This window comes from Labeo rohita, chromosome 22 (genome assembly GCF_022985175.1).
Source record: "Labeo rohita strain BAU-BD-2019 chromosome 22, IGBB_LRoh.1.0, whole genome shotgun sequence".
Taxonomy (NCBI): domain Eukaryota; kingdom Metazoa; phylum Chordata; class Actinopteri; order Cypriniformes; family Cyprinidae; genus Labeo; species Labeo rohita.
This window is the reverse complement of record NC_066890.1, coordinates 46,170,632-46,189,211: the sequence shown is the minus strand read 5'-3', so window position 1 is coordinate 46,189,211 and position 18,580 is coordinate 46,170,632. Positions and strand designations below refer to the sequence as shown.

General features: G+C 34.6%; 2 protein-coding genes across 2 annotated transcripts; one reads left to right on the top strand and one right to left on the bottom strand.

Annotated features, from left to right (window-relative positions):
* The first annotated feature begins 2,610 nt into the window (after nucleotides 1–2,610).
* LOC127153936 (uncharacterized) lies at nucleotides 2,611–5,604 on the top strand. Its single transcript, XM_051095253.1, has 4 exons — nucleotides 2,611–2,741; nucleotides 3,182–3,496; nucleotides 3,877–3,996; nucleotides 5,237–5,604. Exons 2-4 carry the CDS (start codon nucleotides 3,214–3,216, stop codon nucleotides 5,452–5,454), a joined length of 621 nt encoding a protein of 206 aa, XP_050951210.1. The 5' UTR covers nucleotides 2,611–2,741; nucleotides 3,182–3,213; the 3' UTR covers nucleotides 5,455–5,604.
* A 1,107-nt stretch (nucleotides 5,605–6,711) lies between these two features.
* Nucleotides 6,712–18,574, bottom strand: LOC127153235 (uncharacterized). Its single transcript, XM_051094210.1, has 18 exons — nucleotides 18,244–18,574; nucleotides 18,020–18,142; nucleotides 17,875–17,904; nucleotides 17,647–17,676; nucleotides 17,213–17,236; nucleotides 15,626–15,655; nucleotides 15,272–15,301; nucleotides 14,943–14,972; nucleotides 14,720–14,743; nucleotides 14,340–14,369; nucleotides 13,055–13,081; nucleotides 12,793–12,822; nucleotides 11,795–11,974; nucleotides 11,380–11,424; nucleotides 11,112–11,171; nucleotides 8,683–8,862; nucleotides 8,348–8,395; nucleotides 6,712–8,020 (listed from the first exon to the last, which is right to left on the bottom strand). The coding sequence occupies exons 2-18, from the start codon at nucleotides 18,063–18,065 to the stop codon at nucleotides 8,004–8,006; spliced, it is 861 nt and encodes a 286-aa protein (XP_050950167.1). The 5' UTR covers nucleotides 18,066–18,142; nucleotides 18,244–18,574; the 3' UTR covers nucleotides 6,712–8,003.
* Between the last annotated feature and the right edge of the window lie 6 nt (nucleotides 18,575–18,580).

Below are 18,580 nucleotides of genomic sequence, written 5' to 3'. Positions count from 1 at the left end.
AGGCGGAGACTGATTGAGAATTAAAACTGTGGCGATTAGAACCAAAAGATCCAGAACTGAAAAACAGACCTGTTCCTTTGCCTAGGTCTCGACCACCTTCTGTCAGCTCTCCTGCTGTTTCTCCTCAGAGTTCGCATGGGACTGAGGCCGATACGAATTTTGATATTAGTAGGAGTCTCAAACTTGTTCCACCATTTAGAGAGAGTGAGGTTGACGCATATTTTGTCACATTTGAACGTATAGCCACAAAATTGAGCTGGCCAAAAGATGTGTGGGCCCTGCAGTGCAGGTTTACTGGGAAAGCCCAGGAAGTCTCCTCTGCTTTGCCCCTCGAGCAGTCTCTTGATTATGAAGCCGTTAAAGCCGCCGTGTTAAGGGCTTACGAATTAGTGCCGGAGGCGTACCGCCAGAAGTTTCGCTCCCATGTTAAAACTGCCAAACAGACATACGTCGAGTTTGCCCGAGAAAAACGCACACTTTTTGAAAAGTGGTGTTTTTCTAACCGAGTTGCTACTCTTGAACATCTTCAGGAGTTGGTTTTGCTTGAAGAGTTCAAGAATTGTGTTCCCGAAAGTGTAGTGGTCCATTTAAATGGCCAGAAAGTGACGTCTCTCATGGATGCGAGCGTGTTAGCTGACGAATTTGCACTAACGCATAAGAATGTGTTCACTGGTGTGAGGCATAATGCATGGCCTTTAATTGATGAGAGCTCAGCCCAGGTAAAGACATGCGTCTTTCCTTGTGCTATGACCAAAACTCTATCCAACTCATTTCGCAAGAAAAGTAATGGTAAACGAGCTTGCTTCTTCTGTCTTGACCCAAACCATCTAATTTCTGATTGTGAGGCTTGGAAACAGAAAGTCTCTGCAACAAAACCCCAAAGTGTAGCTTTGGTCAACAAGATGCATGACGTTGATAATGCTGCTACTGCATCTGAGGGGTATCAACCATTTTTGCTGGATGGCACACTGTCTCTTTCATCTAACTCTGAAGAGAAGTCAGTGAAGATTCTGAGAGACACTGGGTCAGTCCAGTCACTCATTCATGAAAAACTGTTGCCTTCACTGTCTAATTATACAGGTGTTGACGTTTTAGTATGAGGTATCGGTGTGCCATGCCTCAACCTTTCCCTACATGACCTGTACTTAAAATCGGATTTGGTAACCGGCACTGTAAGACTTGGGGTTTGTTCGCATTTGCCTGTCGATGGGGTAGATGTTATTCTGGGCAACGATCTCGCTGGTGGAAATGTTTTCCCACAGCCTGTCGATATTAGTGAAACAAAAGCAAGTAATTATTCAAGACTTGCACCTGCGTGCAAGGTGTCACATGCACAGGCAAGAAAATTCAGAGATGTAGTTGACTTCTCTGAAACTGTTTTGGACAGATTCTGCTGCTTGTGTGCTGCTTGCCACAACCGTGTAGGTCCGCTACCCAAGTCAAAGAAAAAACGTTGTAAAAGGAAAAGTGTCTCTTGTAGTTTGCAGCCAAATGAAGTTCCTGTACTTCTGCCTAATCTTGAGAATTTTGCAGCTTCCTATCAGGTGAAGGAGAAACTCCACAAGACCGACTGTGTGATCAGTACTCCTGACAGGCCGTGGAACTCTAGAGTATGTCACACTAAAATGTTGCAGAGACTTGAGTGCAACTCTGAGTCTGTCCCTCCACTTGACCCTGTGACCGTTCTACCGGTGGAGATGCCAGCTGAAACATTCAGTGTCTGAATTAAAACCGGTCTGTGCAACCAGGAAGTTTATTTTTTTAGAGCTCTCCAAAATCAAAGACAAAACTGTTTATATATTACTTTTTTGGATGGCTTTTATTATATAATGTTACATCAGATAGTCCTGAAACTGGCTGAGGGACACACTGGGGTGGTGGACTGTTAATCTGAACTGAAACTGGTCTGTGCAATCAGGGAGTTTCTTTTTTAGAGCTCTTAAAAATCAAAGACAAAACTGGTTATATATATGAGTTTTTGGACAGCTGTTATTGTGTAATACTACATCAGATAGTCCTGAAATTGGTTAAGTGACACCCTGGGGTGGTGGACTGTTAATCTGAGTTGAAATTGTTCTGTACGAACAGGAAAATTCTTTTTTAGGGCTATCCAAATTTAAATACAAAACTGGTAATATATGAGTTTTTGGAGGGCTTTTATTTTGTAATGGGACATCAGAGAGTCCTGACATTGGGGGAATGACATCCTGGAATGGTGTACTGTTAATTTAAAGTGAAACATTTTGTGGAAACAGATAGTTTTATTTATAGTAATAATATGAATTTACAGGTAAAAAATGGTTATGTGCACGTTTATAAAAAAGCTATTTTGTTATTTCTCAGCAGTTATTTTCATATTATTTAGAAATTCTACACTGAATATTACTCAACATTTTAGCAACATTTGTTATCAGACTGTTTTTTAAACATTTATTTATTTATTTATTTATTTAAATGTATTAATTTTTTCATTCAATAATGACAGAGTAACTGGCTTTTTCCTCTGATGTAGGTTTTTGCACGCTATTGCCGTCACGTGTAGTATATATAGGCGCACCACAAAATAAAGTGGCGGCTAGAATGACCGTGTTTTTCTAAGTGGAGGCTGGCCTGACCGCAGTAAAAGAGGGCAGCCTAGTAGAGGGTTGTGGAGTGCAGTGTCAGCAGAACAACGCGTAGACAGGCTTACTGGCCAGGACTCCGAGCACACGTTCACGTTGTGTGCTTGTGGCGTCTCGTTGGTAAGTTATAAGTGTTTTTATTACTTCCTTCCTTTCATTTTTTTTTTTTTTTAATAAGAAAAAAAATATATAAGTAAATGATACATTACGGTGGTTTTCAAAAAAAAAAAAAACAAACAAACAAACAAATAAAAAATATTAGAGAGAGAGAGAGAGAGAGAGAGAGAGAGAGAGAGAGAGAGAGAGTTTATTGTGACTTTATCATGTACAAACGTATTTTTTGCGTTGTTTTGCATTACAGTGCTGAAATAAATAAATAAATAAATAAAATAAAATCACTTAGCCCTGGAATCCTGAAGCTTCAATTCACGTCTAATTAGAACCTGCTTTAAAGTCTTAGTTTAATTCATAATCAGATTTAGTTTGCTCATTATAACCAACATCATGGTTATAGGGAGCATTTAGTCTGTTACAAAACATATTTCTGTTTATTCTTCTAGATGTGACAAATGAAGTGAAGACAATATCAGTGATGGAGGGGGATTCTGTCACTCTATGGACTGACGCTACCAAAATACAGAAGTATTTATTAATACAGTGGATGTTCAGAAATATCCGAATAGCTGAATTCGGCAGGCTCACGCAAACCAACTCGACATATGATGGTCCTGATGGGAGATTCAGAGGCAGGCTCCAACTGGATCAGACTGGATCTCTGACCATCACAAACACCAGAACCACAGACTCTGGACTTTATAAAGCAACAGCTATCAGCAGTGAGACCAGCTACATGAGTTTCAATGTTACAGTTTATGGTGAGTAGAGCATTTTTTTTTCCACAACTGTTCTTCATTTGAATTATATCATTGTCATTGTAATTGCAATTTTATACTTTTAAAATGTTTAAAATGTTCCTTACACACACACATTTTATTTATGTGATACAATTAATACATGGTATTAATTGTAATAAAGTGATAGTTTGCCTAAAAATGAACATTCTGTCACCATTTACTTTACCCACAAGTTGTTCCAAACCTATATGAATTTCTTTCTTCTTCTTGAAACAGCTTGAAAGTGAGTTCTTTTTTGGGTGAACTATTCCCTTAATTCTGTTTAATCTTTTTTTATATATAAACAAACATCCAAAATGTGTGTGATGAGACTATATCACAGTGATAACTGTCATTTTCAGAGACTCCACAAAGTACAACATCATCAGAAAGTTCAACAAGCTCAAATTCTGTGTTGTCCACTTTAACTGTTAACCAGACTGAGGATATCAACGTTACTGAACTCCATCAGCCAAGTTCAGGTACGCCACTCGTGATGTTAGTTTAACCCTTTAACTTATTTTTGAGCACATCAAGACTTAAACTTTTATAATTCATGAATGAAAACATTTTGTAATATGATTTTGATGTACATTTTCCATGGTAATGCAATGTCTGATTTTAAAATGCCTTTCAAAGGATGAATTTTGAGATTTTAAGTTTTGAACTGATATATAATTTCTTATGATTTCTAAAGTGTGATAGGGAAAAAGGCAATGAAGAAAGTCTTTTGTGACAAAGGTCAGAGTTCATGTTATGATGTAAATTTTTTAAGTTGCACTCTTGACATATATTACTCTATTACTTTTCATGATTAGATTAGGATTTATTTGTAATATGGTGAAGTAAACTTCACCATATGAGTGGACGGTGACAGTTAAAGGGTTAAGAATAGATTTCTGTTAAATGTGTTTAGTCAATGTGAGATCAGTTTTTGCAAAGTTTTTAAGATTTTTCATTATGAAATCCAGTGTTAGTTCAAAGTGGCTTAATGTCAGAATTGAGGCCACACTTATGCAATTGTGACCAACAATGCCATTGCAGCACATATTCATAGGTGTTGCTTCATGTTACAGCAGACGGGTGTAAAATCATCAACCACATAAACCTATTAAAATCTGCAGCATTTTCATTTTCGTTATATTTTTGCAATTGGCAGATGCTTTTATCCAAAGTGCTTACATTGCATTCAAGGTTTACATTTGATCAGCTCATGCATTCATAGAGAAATAATTACCTGTTTGTGCACATGAGCATGAAGTGCAATTGTTTTTTTGTTTTTTTCTTTTGTTATTTCACTGGAACAAAGAACAAACCACAGATGAGCGTCAGAAGCATGAAGCAGGTGTCCAAGAGTCATGTGTGGGTGTAGTGCCCAATGTTGTTCTAAAAAAACATCAGTGCTCAAAGCAAAGAATTGGTCTTGGAGAAGAAATGACACAATAATATAGGTTTCTAAGAGAGCTGAGATTTAAAGATGTCACCAAAGTCTTTAAAAGAGTTAAGAATTGTTTATAGTGAACAATCCTAGCTACTGTTATTTGGCTAAGCAAAGAAAATGTGCATCCAAACATGCCCAAACCCACAGTAAAACTTGTGGATGTTCTTCTTCACAGTGGATGCTTGACTTCCTAATAATAACATCCCATAAAACTGGCATCTTGAGTCTGTTTTAAAGATAGCTAAATGCATTATTCTGATTCTGTGTTTTCTTTTATTCAGACCACATCCACTGTTGTGGTTTTACTGAAACTGTGATACGATTGGTTGTTTCTGCTCTGGTAAGCGTGGCTGCTGTTGCTTTTCTGGTTTATGATATCACAACTACAACAAGTGAGCTCAGCAAGATGCAAGACACAAAACATCACCATCCAACCCGAAGAGTAAAATTAGACCAACATCAGTTGAGCAGAAGAATCAGTTCCAGATATGTTTGCTGAATGTTGCTGGTATAATCCCAAATGATATGGACACATTTTTCATTAATTAGTAAATTATTTTATTGTATCTGCACAGAACAACATTTTAACAGATCTGGTTTATCCAAAAATGAAAATTCCACCAATGGATCCTCTGCAGTGAATGGGTGCTGACAGAAATGAGAGACCAATTAGCTGATAAAAACATCACAGTGATCCACAATTAATCCACACCACTCCAGTCCATAAATTAACATTTTACAAAGTTGAAAGCTGTCCATCATTAAGAAACAAATCCATCTTTAAGATGTTTTAAATGAGTGAAATGTCATCTCGGCTGAATCAAGAGAGAAATATGCAAATGTCATTTTTTCTTTTTTAATGGAGAAATAGCAACCATTAACAAGAAGTAATGGTTTAAATTATGGATTTGTTTCTTATAATCACGGTTTTTGAATTTGCAAGATGGTAATTGATAGACTGGAGTGGTGTGGATTACTTGTGGATTATTATGATGTTTTAATCAGCTGTTTGGACTCTCATTCTGATGGCACCCATTCACTGCAGAGGATCCATTGGTAAACAAGTGATGTAATGCATAATTTCTCCAAATCTGTTCCACTGAAGAAACAAACTCCATCTTTGATGGCCTGAGGGTGTGTAAATATTAGGCACACTTTAATTTTTTGAGTGAGCTAAAAATTAGGCTGTAAAATGTTAAACAAAATAACAATTTTGGATCTCATGAGCTCTTGTTTCTGTTGCACCCTCAGAAAGGAAATTGGTGTGTAATTTTGTTGATTTTTTTTTTTTTAAATAAAGATTTTGTTTTATTTTTAATGTTTAATGGAACTTCAACTTTGACTCCTTGTCTTCATGGCATTTATTTGTAATTTACCCTACACCTCTTTAGGGAAGCTCTTCCAGGACAACAATTATATACTTCCAAAGGAAGTAATGTAAACGAAAGTAAGACAAATTCTGTATCTCAATAATTAACTCCTCCCACATCAAAAGAGCAAAAACGTTCAGGCAAAATATACAAAATGAGAGAAAAATAGCATTTGATTGTCCAACAATAAAGCAGATTACATTCTGCTGCAAATAATAAAAAAATAAACCAAAATTGTTACATTTCTAGAAATAGAGGAACATGTAGCAGGATAAAATGGTGTGATGTGTAGAGGCAGCAAGGTTGAGTTCCTAACCCCAGTGATTTCACAATGACCAAGACCAAATCAATATCAAAAACAAGAATATTTTATTAATGTTGGAGGATCCCAAGGATTCAAGAAAGGGCAAAGGCCAAAACAACAACCCCTCTAACCAGTAGAGATAAAATCTAAAAAACTATTACAAAAAAAGAAAACAAAAATACAACAAAATACCCTAACTCCCCAACAAGCTAAAACAGGAGAACCAAGTTCAAACAAAAAAATGGCAACCACCTCTAATTAAAAACAATACACAAACAAATAGTAGCTTATAAACCAGAAAGTATTTCTTGTCATAAACACCAATTACATCAAGTGTGTAAACACAGTGTAACACTGAAGAGAAACCCAATCAACCAGGCATAAATTCCTCCAATCACAGTAGACAACCAATAACTGAAGTCAGCCATTACTTCCTGCTTATGGGAAGTAAAAAGAAAGAAACTATAAAATATGTCTCTGGACATACTACACACTAATTCAGGGCACATTTATAATTTGTTTAAAGGATAGAAAAACAGATTTTCTTTAGAATATATCTTTGGATAATATATTTAAGCAATTGTTATTTAATATAGCATAGTTTACGTTTTTCAGTTTAAAAAATATAGTAAAAAGAACAGAAACTTATAAGCAAAAAAAGTGTTAAATTGAATGCATGTATCTTGAATTCCTATATATGAGGAGGTCATGTGATCTTTAGACACTGTGATCAAAGCTGAATGAGAACATTAACCGTGTACAGCACAGTGGTTTCAAAGATACTTTTTTGGTAAAACACATTAACATTAATACAGTTATATATGATATTGTTTCATCAACACATTTCCCTGTTAATCTGAAACCAAAAAAAGCTTTTTACACAAGACACACTGTGTTTATTTCTCACTTTGGGTGGATTCTAGCAGCTTGAAAAAGATGGAGCTGAAATGTCTGATGTCACAGTGATTGACACGTGTGCGTGTCTTGTCTCACTAAACTGAACACTTCTATCCACCTTTTTCTTCCTGTAAAAGTGGGTGTGGCCATTTGTAAATTTTATGGGTGTAGCTTCCGGTCTCATGTCCAGCTATTTTTAGCTGTACAAACAGCTTGTTTTGCTGCTTGATACTGCAAATTGGTGTGTCTTCCCATGTTATTGTAATGTATTATCTTAATTATGAGCACACTGGTTTGTAGCGCAAAGAGTTTTCCCATTTACTGCACATTGTAATTTTTCTTGTTATTTCCCTACAGTGGATAATGAACCAGAAGTTTCACCCATAGGCTTACTTTCACGTTGAGGAAAAAGGTGGATAGCTACTAATTTAGTCCATCCTCTTCCTTTTGGCTTCTAAAAGGCGTTTCTTCATTCACTTATTTTCCTGTTGATTCTGAAAGGAAACACAGAGACAATTACAGAAATCAAAAAGAGAGAAATCTGGAGATCAATCCTGTAGTTGTTCCTAAAAAATGTCAATATTTTACCATCAAATTACAAAATCATTTAAATAACACATTTTCAGTAGCAAATTTTACTCATTTTATAAGTTAAATTTTGTTGGAGCATTTGCTCTTTTCTCACAAATGAACATAACATTTGGTGTATGAAAAATGGTGTTTGAAATCTGAATGAATCAACTAAATGAAGCCACATCTCACATCAAATCATGATCTTGTTTTAAAGTTAAAGAGATTCAGTGCAAACAACAGAATCTCACCTTCTTCCAGCTCTTTCGGTTCATTTACAGGGGCCTTTCCATCTGTTCCTATTTTAACAACAATCACAGATGAATTACATTTATTAGACATGATGGTCACATGAAAACTAAAAAACATTTTTTGTACAAAACCAGTCAAGTGAGCACAAATTTGAGAACTTCAGCTGAAAAATGTAAGATCTACATCTGGGTCTGTTCCTCGCACAAAATTATTATTTGGCTGTTTACACCTGGTAGTAACTATAACATTATTTAATTGTAACATTATTTTGTTACATTACATCACTTGTACTGTGCTACCCATGGATACTACAAACAAAAAGACAGCTACTCACCATGTGTATGAACTCCAGTATTTTTAGTTCTGATTGCAATGCTCTTCCTGCCCTGTCTGTCTATCGAAATCTTATCAGCACCAAACATTTTACTTATGGGAGTCTCTTCAACATACATAAACCGTTCACTTTCACCTTCTCCAATCTCTGGTCTCATCTCTTCTTGGGTGACATTAGCACCTGGAAACAGAGACTTGTAAGAATCTGTATATACAGAAACAGGAGCTGTATATACTGTTAAGAAATGGTTAGTCTATGTTATACGTATTTTACATTTCAGCATCTTTCCAAACACACAAAAAAAGTACAGTGTTGTGTCTAGGGATGGGACAATACATTGATTTGTGGATCGATTCTGAGCTTAGATTTTAACAGCAGATGGCGCGCTAATCTAGTTTTTATCCGCACACTCAAATGCTCATGAAGAAGACTGCTGAAGAGAACTTGTGCGTTTGGCTGAGTAATCTAATGTCACCTCGGCTCATAATGCTTTTACAGGGTTCCTGCAGGATTTTTAAGCTCAAATTTAAGACTTTTTAAGACCTTTTTTAAGACCTGCACAAATAAAATGAATACCATATGAGCAGGGTAAGGCAATGTCTATGGTTAAATATTAAACTGTAAAATGACTGTAAACTACTGTAAAAACTGATTTACTGTTCAGATTTTTCACAAAAACTAAAGGTTTTATAAAGTGATACATTTCACATTTCTAAGAAAATAGATGAGTAAAAAGTATTACTTATATTAATTGAAATAATTATTATCAATAAATTATTATATCAATTTAAAAAATATAAAAATACATGTAAGTGTTTAGATTTTTATGATGAATTATCTTCTTAATGATTCACCAGTTCACATTTACAGCTCTGCATGTTTGCAGGGTAAAAATATGGGTCGCTTTTCGCTTTGGTCTGAACAAAAACAACCTCAATACTATGTTCCTGCAAAACCACATTTCTGGGACCCTATTTTTTGGGACAGTGCCATCTAGCAATTCCATTCCAACAAAGAAACATCAAACAGATCCAAAGAGTAGATCCATTGAAACTATTATTTTTTTTAAATTTTTTTTTTCATCTTATTTTTAATGTAAAAGCTGACATAAAGTTGAGTGTTCAAGGGGGTGTCTGCAATCTCCATTTAGCCCATTTAACTGTCCAAAACGTGTGTTGTAAATTAGTATTTGTATTCAAATTATTTTACATTTATTAAAGTACTAATAAACACACTAATTTGTAGGGCAATTGTTTTACTGTTTACTTTACTTTGTTACGTGGGTCACACGTCAGACATGAAGCGCAGCGGCTAATGAACTGAAGACTAGAATATATTGAAATAAATTAGGTTAAATATTTCAAGAGGGTTGCCCAGGGGTAAGTTTAGGATTAGGAGTTGGTTAGGACAATAATTAAGTGTATACAATTAAACAACTACATTCAGTATTTTCTTAACAATAATAATATACAGAATTGAATAACAACTGCTATAAATAGTATGAGCTGTTAATGCATACATATGACAAATAAATAAATACAATATAATACAATACAATAAATAAATAAAAATTACAGGGTCTTAAAAATGCGGTTCTGAAACTACAGCCTCCTGTATTGTAAGAATACCCTACTCAAAACAACAGGCTTATTGAAAATGCACATTCAATCTCTGCCAGCAGATGGCGCATTCGGAACTGCAGACATGCGTTTCCCCGGTAACCGCAGTACACAAAGCAGCTCCTGTTTATTTAACGAAATCACAGCCTTTTGAAGTTTAATCGTGACACTAAGCTGTATCGCAATTCTGGTCTTCCCATGCCTAAAATTTAAGACCTCTTAATCATAATTAAGACTTTCTTGTACAATTTAAGACTTTTTATGACCTTAAATTTGATAAACTAAATTTAAGACTTTTTAAGACTTTTTAAGGACCCGCGGGAACCCTGTTTTATGCCGCGAGATTATTGAAACACAGCCCACTGTGAACACCCTTGTAATTAGCTTAACCTTTTCAAAATGTATGATGATTATGAATGATTATTTTAGATTCAAGTGCGTGTAAGGATTTGGAAACAAGCAGAGCACAGCTGTTTGTAAAGCAAGCAGTGTAAGCTGTTCAAAACTAAGCTCAGAATCGATTTGAGAAAGAATCGCAAATGTGTTCGGAAAATGTCGAATCGATGCTGAATCATTTCTCGATTCGCGTTGCAACGATTTATCGTCCCATCCCTATGCTGTACCTGAAAAGGTTATGTTAAATCACTGAGACAAGACTTGCTTTATAAATACAAAAATAAATTTTCCAAGGTCCGTGCAGAACAACCTATGCATTATATTTATCCTGAAAATACAGCTTTTAAAAAAAGTCCTTCAAAATAAAGGTTTCATTTCTTATTTTGCTGACTAAAAATGTGTACACACACATACTTGCTGTATCAGTTATAATACTTGTTTCTTGTTCAGAGATCTTCACATCATCTGTCAAATCTGTACACAGAAACCAAGAAAAAATATTAAATAAGAATGAACAGATAAACATTTCAGAAACCCTGAGAAGAATTTGTACATCTTTTACGAGGTGGCTAGTACGAATTCATATGAAGGACCACCTGTAACCCCACCCTGAAACCTACACCAGAGAGAGAGAGAGAGAGAACATTAAGAAGGTTCAAGAGTCCAACCAACAAAGTTTTACCTTTTAGCTCTTTTAGTTCATTTCCAGGAGAGTTTCCATCTAATTCTGTTTTAACAACAATAACAGATGCATTACACAATGAAACCTTATATTTATTAGACATAATGGTCACATGAAAATTAGTTTTTGAACAAAATCCATCAGCTGTTAAATCTCATACTCAATCATTTCAAACTTGTTTTGACAATGTTTTACCACTGACATCAAGACATGTCAGGTTTAAGTGAGTGCAAGTGACATTGAAAACTTGCTGATGAGAACTTCAGCTGATGGGATATTTTCAGTGAATAATGATCTACATCTATGTCTGTTACTCACACAAAACTGAAAACTTGGACAAGTGTTAACCATGATTACAACTGAATGAACAAATCCTTCTTATAAACAAATATTACATTAAATGAGAACTACTCACCATGTGCATGGGTTTCATATTCATCGCTGATTGCAATGCTCTTCCTGCCCCGTTTGTCTTTCAATATCTTATCAATACCCATAGCTTTACTTATGGCAGTGTCTTCAACAAAAAATAACCGTTTCCTTTTACTTTCTCTGATCTCTGATCTCTGTGTCTCTTCTTTTGTGACATTAGCACCTAGAAGACAAAGCAGACATTAGAATAAATGTACATGTGAACATCAGAGTTTTAAAATCACCTGTACCTGTAAATGAATAACTACTTAAAACAATGAGACCAGGCCAACTGAACCAGCTATAGATATCAGATTTTATGGCGTAACTCAAATCTATGTTTAATCTACATTTATCTATGTGAGATGACACTATCAGTGACTCACACAGTTTTTATTGCAAGTCATGTTTTGTTGTTTGCAGTCATACATAAAAGGATCTGGAGAAATGTATCAGAATTAAAGTACACGTTTTATTTAAAATGAAAATAAAAGTATACATTTTAGTGTAGTGAAGTCAACATGTCAACAAAATATTTTAAAAATACAAAAAACTTTACTTAAGAACAGTAATGAAGCTATTGTACTATATTTCTACAAACCTATGTTGCACAACAACATTTTACACTTGCTGTATCAGTTTTTCTTGTTCAGAGGTCTCTGCCTCATCTGTCATGTTTGCACATTGAAACAGAAATGAGATGAATGTCAGAAACACTGAGAAGATACTGTGTGGTTCTTCACGTGCTTCTAATAATCACGTCATCTCTGCATTACTTTTTATTAATAATCTATAATATTATCTATAATACAGTAATATTGTGTGTGAACACTAGTTAAGTCCATCATTTAAATTAATTGTCAATAAAATACTTTCACAAAAAATATTTTATATATTTTTAACACCGGTAATGATTTTTTATCAAACCAATCAATTTTATTTTATTATTAAACTCTACTGTCATATAATGAATTTTTCTCTTGTAGCAACTTTAATACTTACTTTTTTGCTTTACTTGTTCAGACATCTCCACTTCATGACACAGCAGCACATAGAAACAGAAATGAGGACATTTTAGGTGAGTTTGTGGTAAATTCAGCATTTTAAACTGCGATTCACTAAACAATCACACACTTAATCACTGCACTCAAGCAAACACAAGCAGAACTTGAAGATACTGAATCTAAAAAAAATAATTTTAAATTTAAAATCTTGTTACATTTAAAGTTCATTTTTCTCTTGCCGCATCAGTTTTAATACTTACACAGTTGTTCTGGGACCTTTCGTTCACCTGTCACATAGAAATAGAGAAACAAGGAGAGTGAATGAACAAATGAATGTGACATATGAGTTATCAAATACAGCTTTCTGTTTTCTGTGAGTTCTATAATGAGCAAACACAAAAAGACAATCAAACAGATCTAAATAAAGCAATTCAGGAACATTTTAGCAATCAGGAACAATTAATATAGTATTGTGTATCACATGTATGATGAGTATATTAATACAATGCAGCCCAACACTGGACAATCACACCTAAAGAAGAAGTCCACTTCCAAAATAAAGATTCACATATAATGTACTCACCCCATTGTCATCCAAGATGTTCATGTCTTTCTTTCTTCAGTCGTAAAGAAATTATGTTTTTTGAGGAAAACATTTCTGCATTTTTCTCCATATAATGGACTGATATGTTGCCACAATTTTGAACTTCCAAAATGTAGTTTAAATGCAGCTTTAAATGATCTCATATGCGGTTGTAAACAATCCCAGCCGAGGAAGAAGGGTCTTATCTAGCAAAACGTTCGGTTATTTTTATTAAAAAAATACAATTTAAATACTTTTTAATCTCAAACGCTCGTCTTGCCTTTCTCTCCCTGAACTCTGTGTATTATGGCTCAAGACAGTTAGGGTATGTCGAAAAACTCGCTGCAGAAGTTCCGACCCAGTCTTTGCAAAGTGAACATGCAAAGAAGATCAAACACCCTTAACAAAAAAGGTAAAACAGTGGGGAGTTTGAAGTTGAGGGAGAACATGAGATGGGAGTTTTTCGACATACTCTAACTGTCATGATCCGGAACAAGAAAGTCCAGGCAGAGTAAGACAAGAGGAGCATTTGGCATTAAAATGTATATAAATTGTATTATTTTTATAAAAATAACTGATCATTATGCTAGATAAGACCCTTCTTCCTCGGCTGGGATCGTTTGAAGCTGCATTTAAACTGTATTTTAGAAGTTCAATATCGCGGCAGCATATCAGTCCATTATATGGAGAAAAATGCAGAAAAAAAAAGTTTTCCTCAAAAAAACTATTTCTTTACAACTGAAGAAAGAAAGACATGGACATCTTGGAAGACAAGGGGGTGAGTATATTATTTGTAAATTGTTGTTCTGGAAGTGGAGTTCACATTTAAATCAAACACAAGCAGAAAATTGTAAAAAAAAAAAATAAAATAAATATTGATTATGAAAAATCATACTACCCACTTAAAATCTACTGTAGCACAATAAAGCTAACTTTTCTCTCATATCAGCTGTAATACTTACGCAGTTGCTCTAGTTGTTTAGAGATCTTCGCTTCATGTCACAGTAGCACATAGAAACAGAAATGAAACATAGAACATGACAGAAACACTAAGATACTGTGTGATTCTTTGTGTGCTTGTAATAATCACTTCATCATCTGCATGACTTTATCTTAATGATCAGTAACAATTACAGTAACGTTTTGTGTGAAATCATCATTAATGTGAGTAAACAATAAACAATACTTTCTAGTGCATTTATCGCTTAATGTGAATTTGTTTTAAAATGGGTTCAGTGATAATGACTAAATTCTGTTCATTATAAAAAAAATCATTAGACATTTAAACTCTGTAGCTCAATAAAACTCCTTTCTCTCTTGCTGTATCTGCTTTAAAACTTACGTAATGCTTTATCATAGTCCTCCGCTTCATGGCACAGCAGCACATAGAAAGAGTAATAAGGAGATTATAAGTAAATGAACACATGAACATGTCAAAAACACTGAGAAGATGCTGAGATTCTGTGTTTGCTTTTAATCACTTCATCACCTGCATCACATGACTTTTTATTAATGATCTGTAACAAAGTTCACTTTTCTCTCATTGTATTAGCTGCAGTACTTACACATTTGCTTTAGTTTTTCATAAAGCACCTCTTCATGTCATAGCAGCACATAGGAAATGAGGAAATTAGATTTTAAATTAATGAACAGATGAACATGACAGAAACATTGAAAATATACTGTGTGATTGTTCATGTGCTTCTAACAATCACTTCATCATCTGCATGACTTTTTATTAATGATCTGTAACAATTACAGTAATGCTGGATGTGATTCAGCAATCAGCATATTAATGTCATGCAACTCAATACTTCAGTAGTTATCACACTCAATCAAAAAAACTTCTAAAGAACTTCTAAAGAAAATATAAATACTGACTATGAATACTTACTTTTTTCATTTTCGCTCACATTCGTTTCATCTTTAGCAGCACATAGAAACAGAGAAATAAGATTAAAAGTGAATGAACAGACGAACCTGCCAGAAACACTAAAAAGATACTGTGATTCTTCAAATGCTTCTAATAATCACTTCATCATCTGCATGACATTTCATTAATGATATATAATTACAGTAATATTGTGTGTGAACACTAGTTTTTTATCACTAATATGAATTATCAATAAACATACTTTTCACACCAATTTTTTTTATTAGTTACATCTGTGACATTTTTATATTAAACTCTATACTGTTGCATAACAGTTTAGCCATTTTTTCTCTTTGTATCAGCTGTAATACCTACCTATTTGCTTTAGTTGTTTAGACATATCCTCTTCATGTCACAGCCGCACATAAAAAGAGAGGAGACTATAAGCGAATGAACATATGAATATGACAGAAACACTGAGAAAATACTGTATGATTCTTCATGTGCTTCTAATAATCACTTCATCATATGCAGGCCTTTATATTAACGACCAGTAACAATTGACAAATTATATTTGAATTTATATTAAATTTATATTTTAAGGAATTTTGCAGTGTTTATTAACATTGATTTATCTTATCTCATTATTATGATATTTATTTATAGGCAGTAAAAGGGTTTTATATATATATATATATATATATACACACACACAAGCTCATTTTTTCCATCTTTCTAGAATGATCAATTCTTAAGGGGTGGCTCCTTTAACCCTTTCACTGGTGAGTTTAAAATATTCTATCTGACCCCCCAAAATGTTGACTTTATTGTTTCCATGGCGACGCGTCATAATTGTCACGTGACACACCGCAGCCACTATAGCTCTGAATGACAGATGTCCTTTTATTTGGTTTTTCCTTTTTTATTCTAAATATTCACACACTTGCTTTCCATGTTTTCAACTATCTAATATTCCGATTCACGAATACGTGTAAGTGAGTGTATTTTGCCGTTTTAAAACTTTTATAAATGAGCTGGATCGTGATCTGTAACGTGAGATGGGCGCCGCCATGTTTGTTCGCGCTGCCGTTCAGAGAGTCCTGTCAGCCGGATTTACAGCACGTAAATTCACCAGTTTCTCCCGAAATACATGCAAGTAAGTAGCTGGTGAACTGGGGAAGGAATGGAGTGAATTATATCATTACTTACATTATGTGTATCTGATATAAATCAAACACGTCGGCAAATTATACTTGAATGGATTGTTATTGCTGCTTCCATAGACATCTGTGTGTATTTTACAACAAACTGTATTGTTTTACAAGTACATATGTATATTTAAACGTCTGAAACCCAAAATAAACGTTATGGTTGAAAACACTGCACAATTGTGATTATATGACAAGCGCAGCAAGCGTCTCTCTGTGGCTCTGCGCCAGCTAACGCGCGAAAACACAGTTTGAATTTGGCAGTTGGGTGACGTCACCGAACGTTCTAATTCCCATATGTGGGACCGTACCGCTCAAAGGGTTAAGACTTGTCAGTAAATGGCCACTGTTATGACTGGTTAACATCATTGTATAGAAAATTGTACAGACATAGTGTAATACAATCATTTGTTTAGAGTGTGTAATGCAGCTGCTCTCATATCCAGTACAACTTCATCTTTCTACAAAAGTTTTGAGAGCTCTCTATTAGGCTGCCTCATTTACAAAACAATATGCTGTCAGTTGCTCCGAACAAACATCCCCCTACACCATCGGTACACCATAATAAATAAATAAATAAATGCACTTGTTCCTTGTTTTGTTTTTGTTTTTTTGTTTGTTTTGTTCAAAATACCTGAAAAGTGTTATGCACTAGACGCACAGACAGGTATAAATAAATAAATAAAATAAAAACACAGAATCATATTTTATTCACAATGAAAAAACCTCTTGCAGCATCAGTTTTAATACTTACCCATGTCTTTTTCACTGGTCTTGGCTTCATATCACAGTAGTACATAGAAACAGAAGCGAGGAGATTGTAAGTGAATGATTAGATTAACATGACAAAAACACTTTGTGATTCTTCATGTGCTTCTAAAAATCCCTGTATGTTCTGCATGACTTTATATTAATGATAAGTAATGTTGTATGCATGAACATTAGTGAAATCCACCATTAATGTGTTTTAACAAAACACCCTGAGGCTACAAGGATTTCCCATTTCTGGCTCATTTAGAGTCAGAGAATTCAGTGAATTGTTAACAGGAGATTTACTCTGATCGAATCATCTAAATCAGTAAGTTGTTTACTCGAGAACAGATGTAATTGGTTCAGAATTGTTCAATGCACTTTGCTGTGGCACAATAAAGCAAAGTTTCCCCTCGCTATATCAGCTGTAATACCTACTTATTTGCTCTAGTTGTTTAGACATCTTCGCTTCATGTCACAACAGCACATAGAAACACAAATGAAGAAGTGAGTTTGTTGTAAATTCAGCAGATTACACAGATTTAGTCAATGCATGTATATGAATGTAAAGTATACATTGACTATAAAAAAAAATACATTACACATTTAAAATCTACTGTAGCACAACCAACCTCACCCCTCTCTCATATCAGCTCTAATACTTACACATTTGCTCTAGCTGTTTAGAGATCTTCGCTTCATGTCACAGCAGCACATAGAAACAGAAAATAATGAACAGAAGAAAAGAAATGCTAAGATACTGTGATTCTTCATGATTATTCATCCTCTGTATGACTTTTGTTCGACTTACATATAAGATTTTTGAATTTGTAGTGATTGCTTCGACAATAAATCATAACACCAGCAGCTACAGCTGCTGCAGTGACCAGCAGTAGAACAATACATATCCCTGCAATAGCACCTGGAGACAAACCTGAATATGCAATGATAAAGAGAAAGAGTCATTAATTGAATATGTCAATTATTATCAGACTCATAGTTTTAGAGCAGTGCTAAAAGAATAAAGTGACTCACCAGAGACAGTAACAGTGAATCTTTTGAATAAGATCCTTCTGTCACTGATGATCTTTAGTCTAAATTCTCCAGTGTGCTTAGTTTCGAGGCCTGTGATGGTCAGAGATCCAGTCTTACTGTCCAGCTCCAGTCTGCCTTTGAATCTCCCATCATCACCATCATAGTATGATGTATGATTGTCTTCTGTATCACCTTTAGCAATGAGAGATCCTTCAGCTCCAAATCTCCACAGTATTAGATCATGTTTCTGTAGTTCAGTTTCACTGTGTAGAGTCTCATAATTTCCCTTAGTGGCTGACAATACCTTTATTTCATCTTTATCCTCAACAGATTTGAG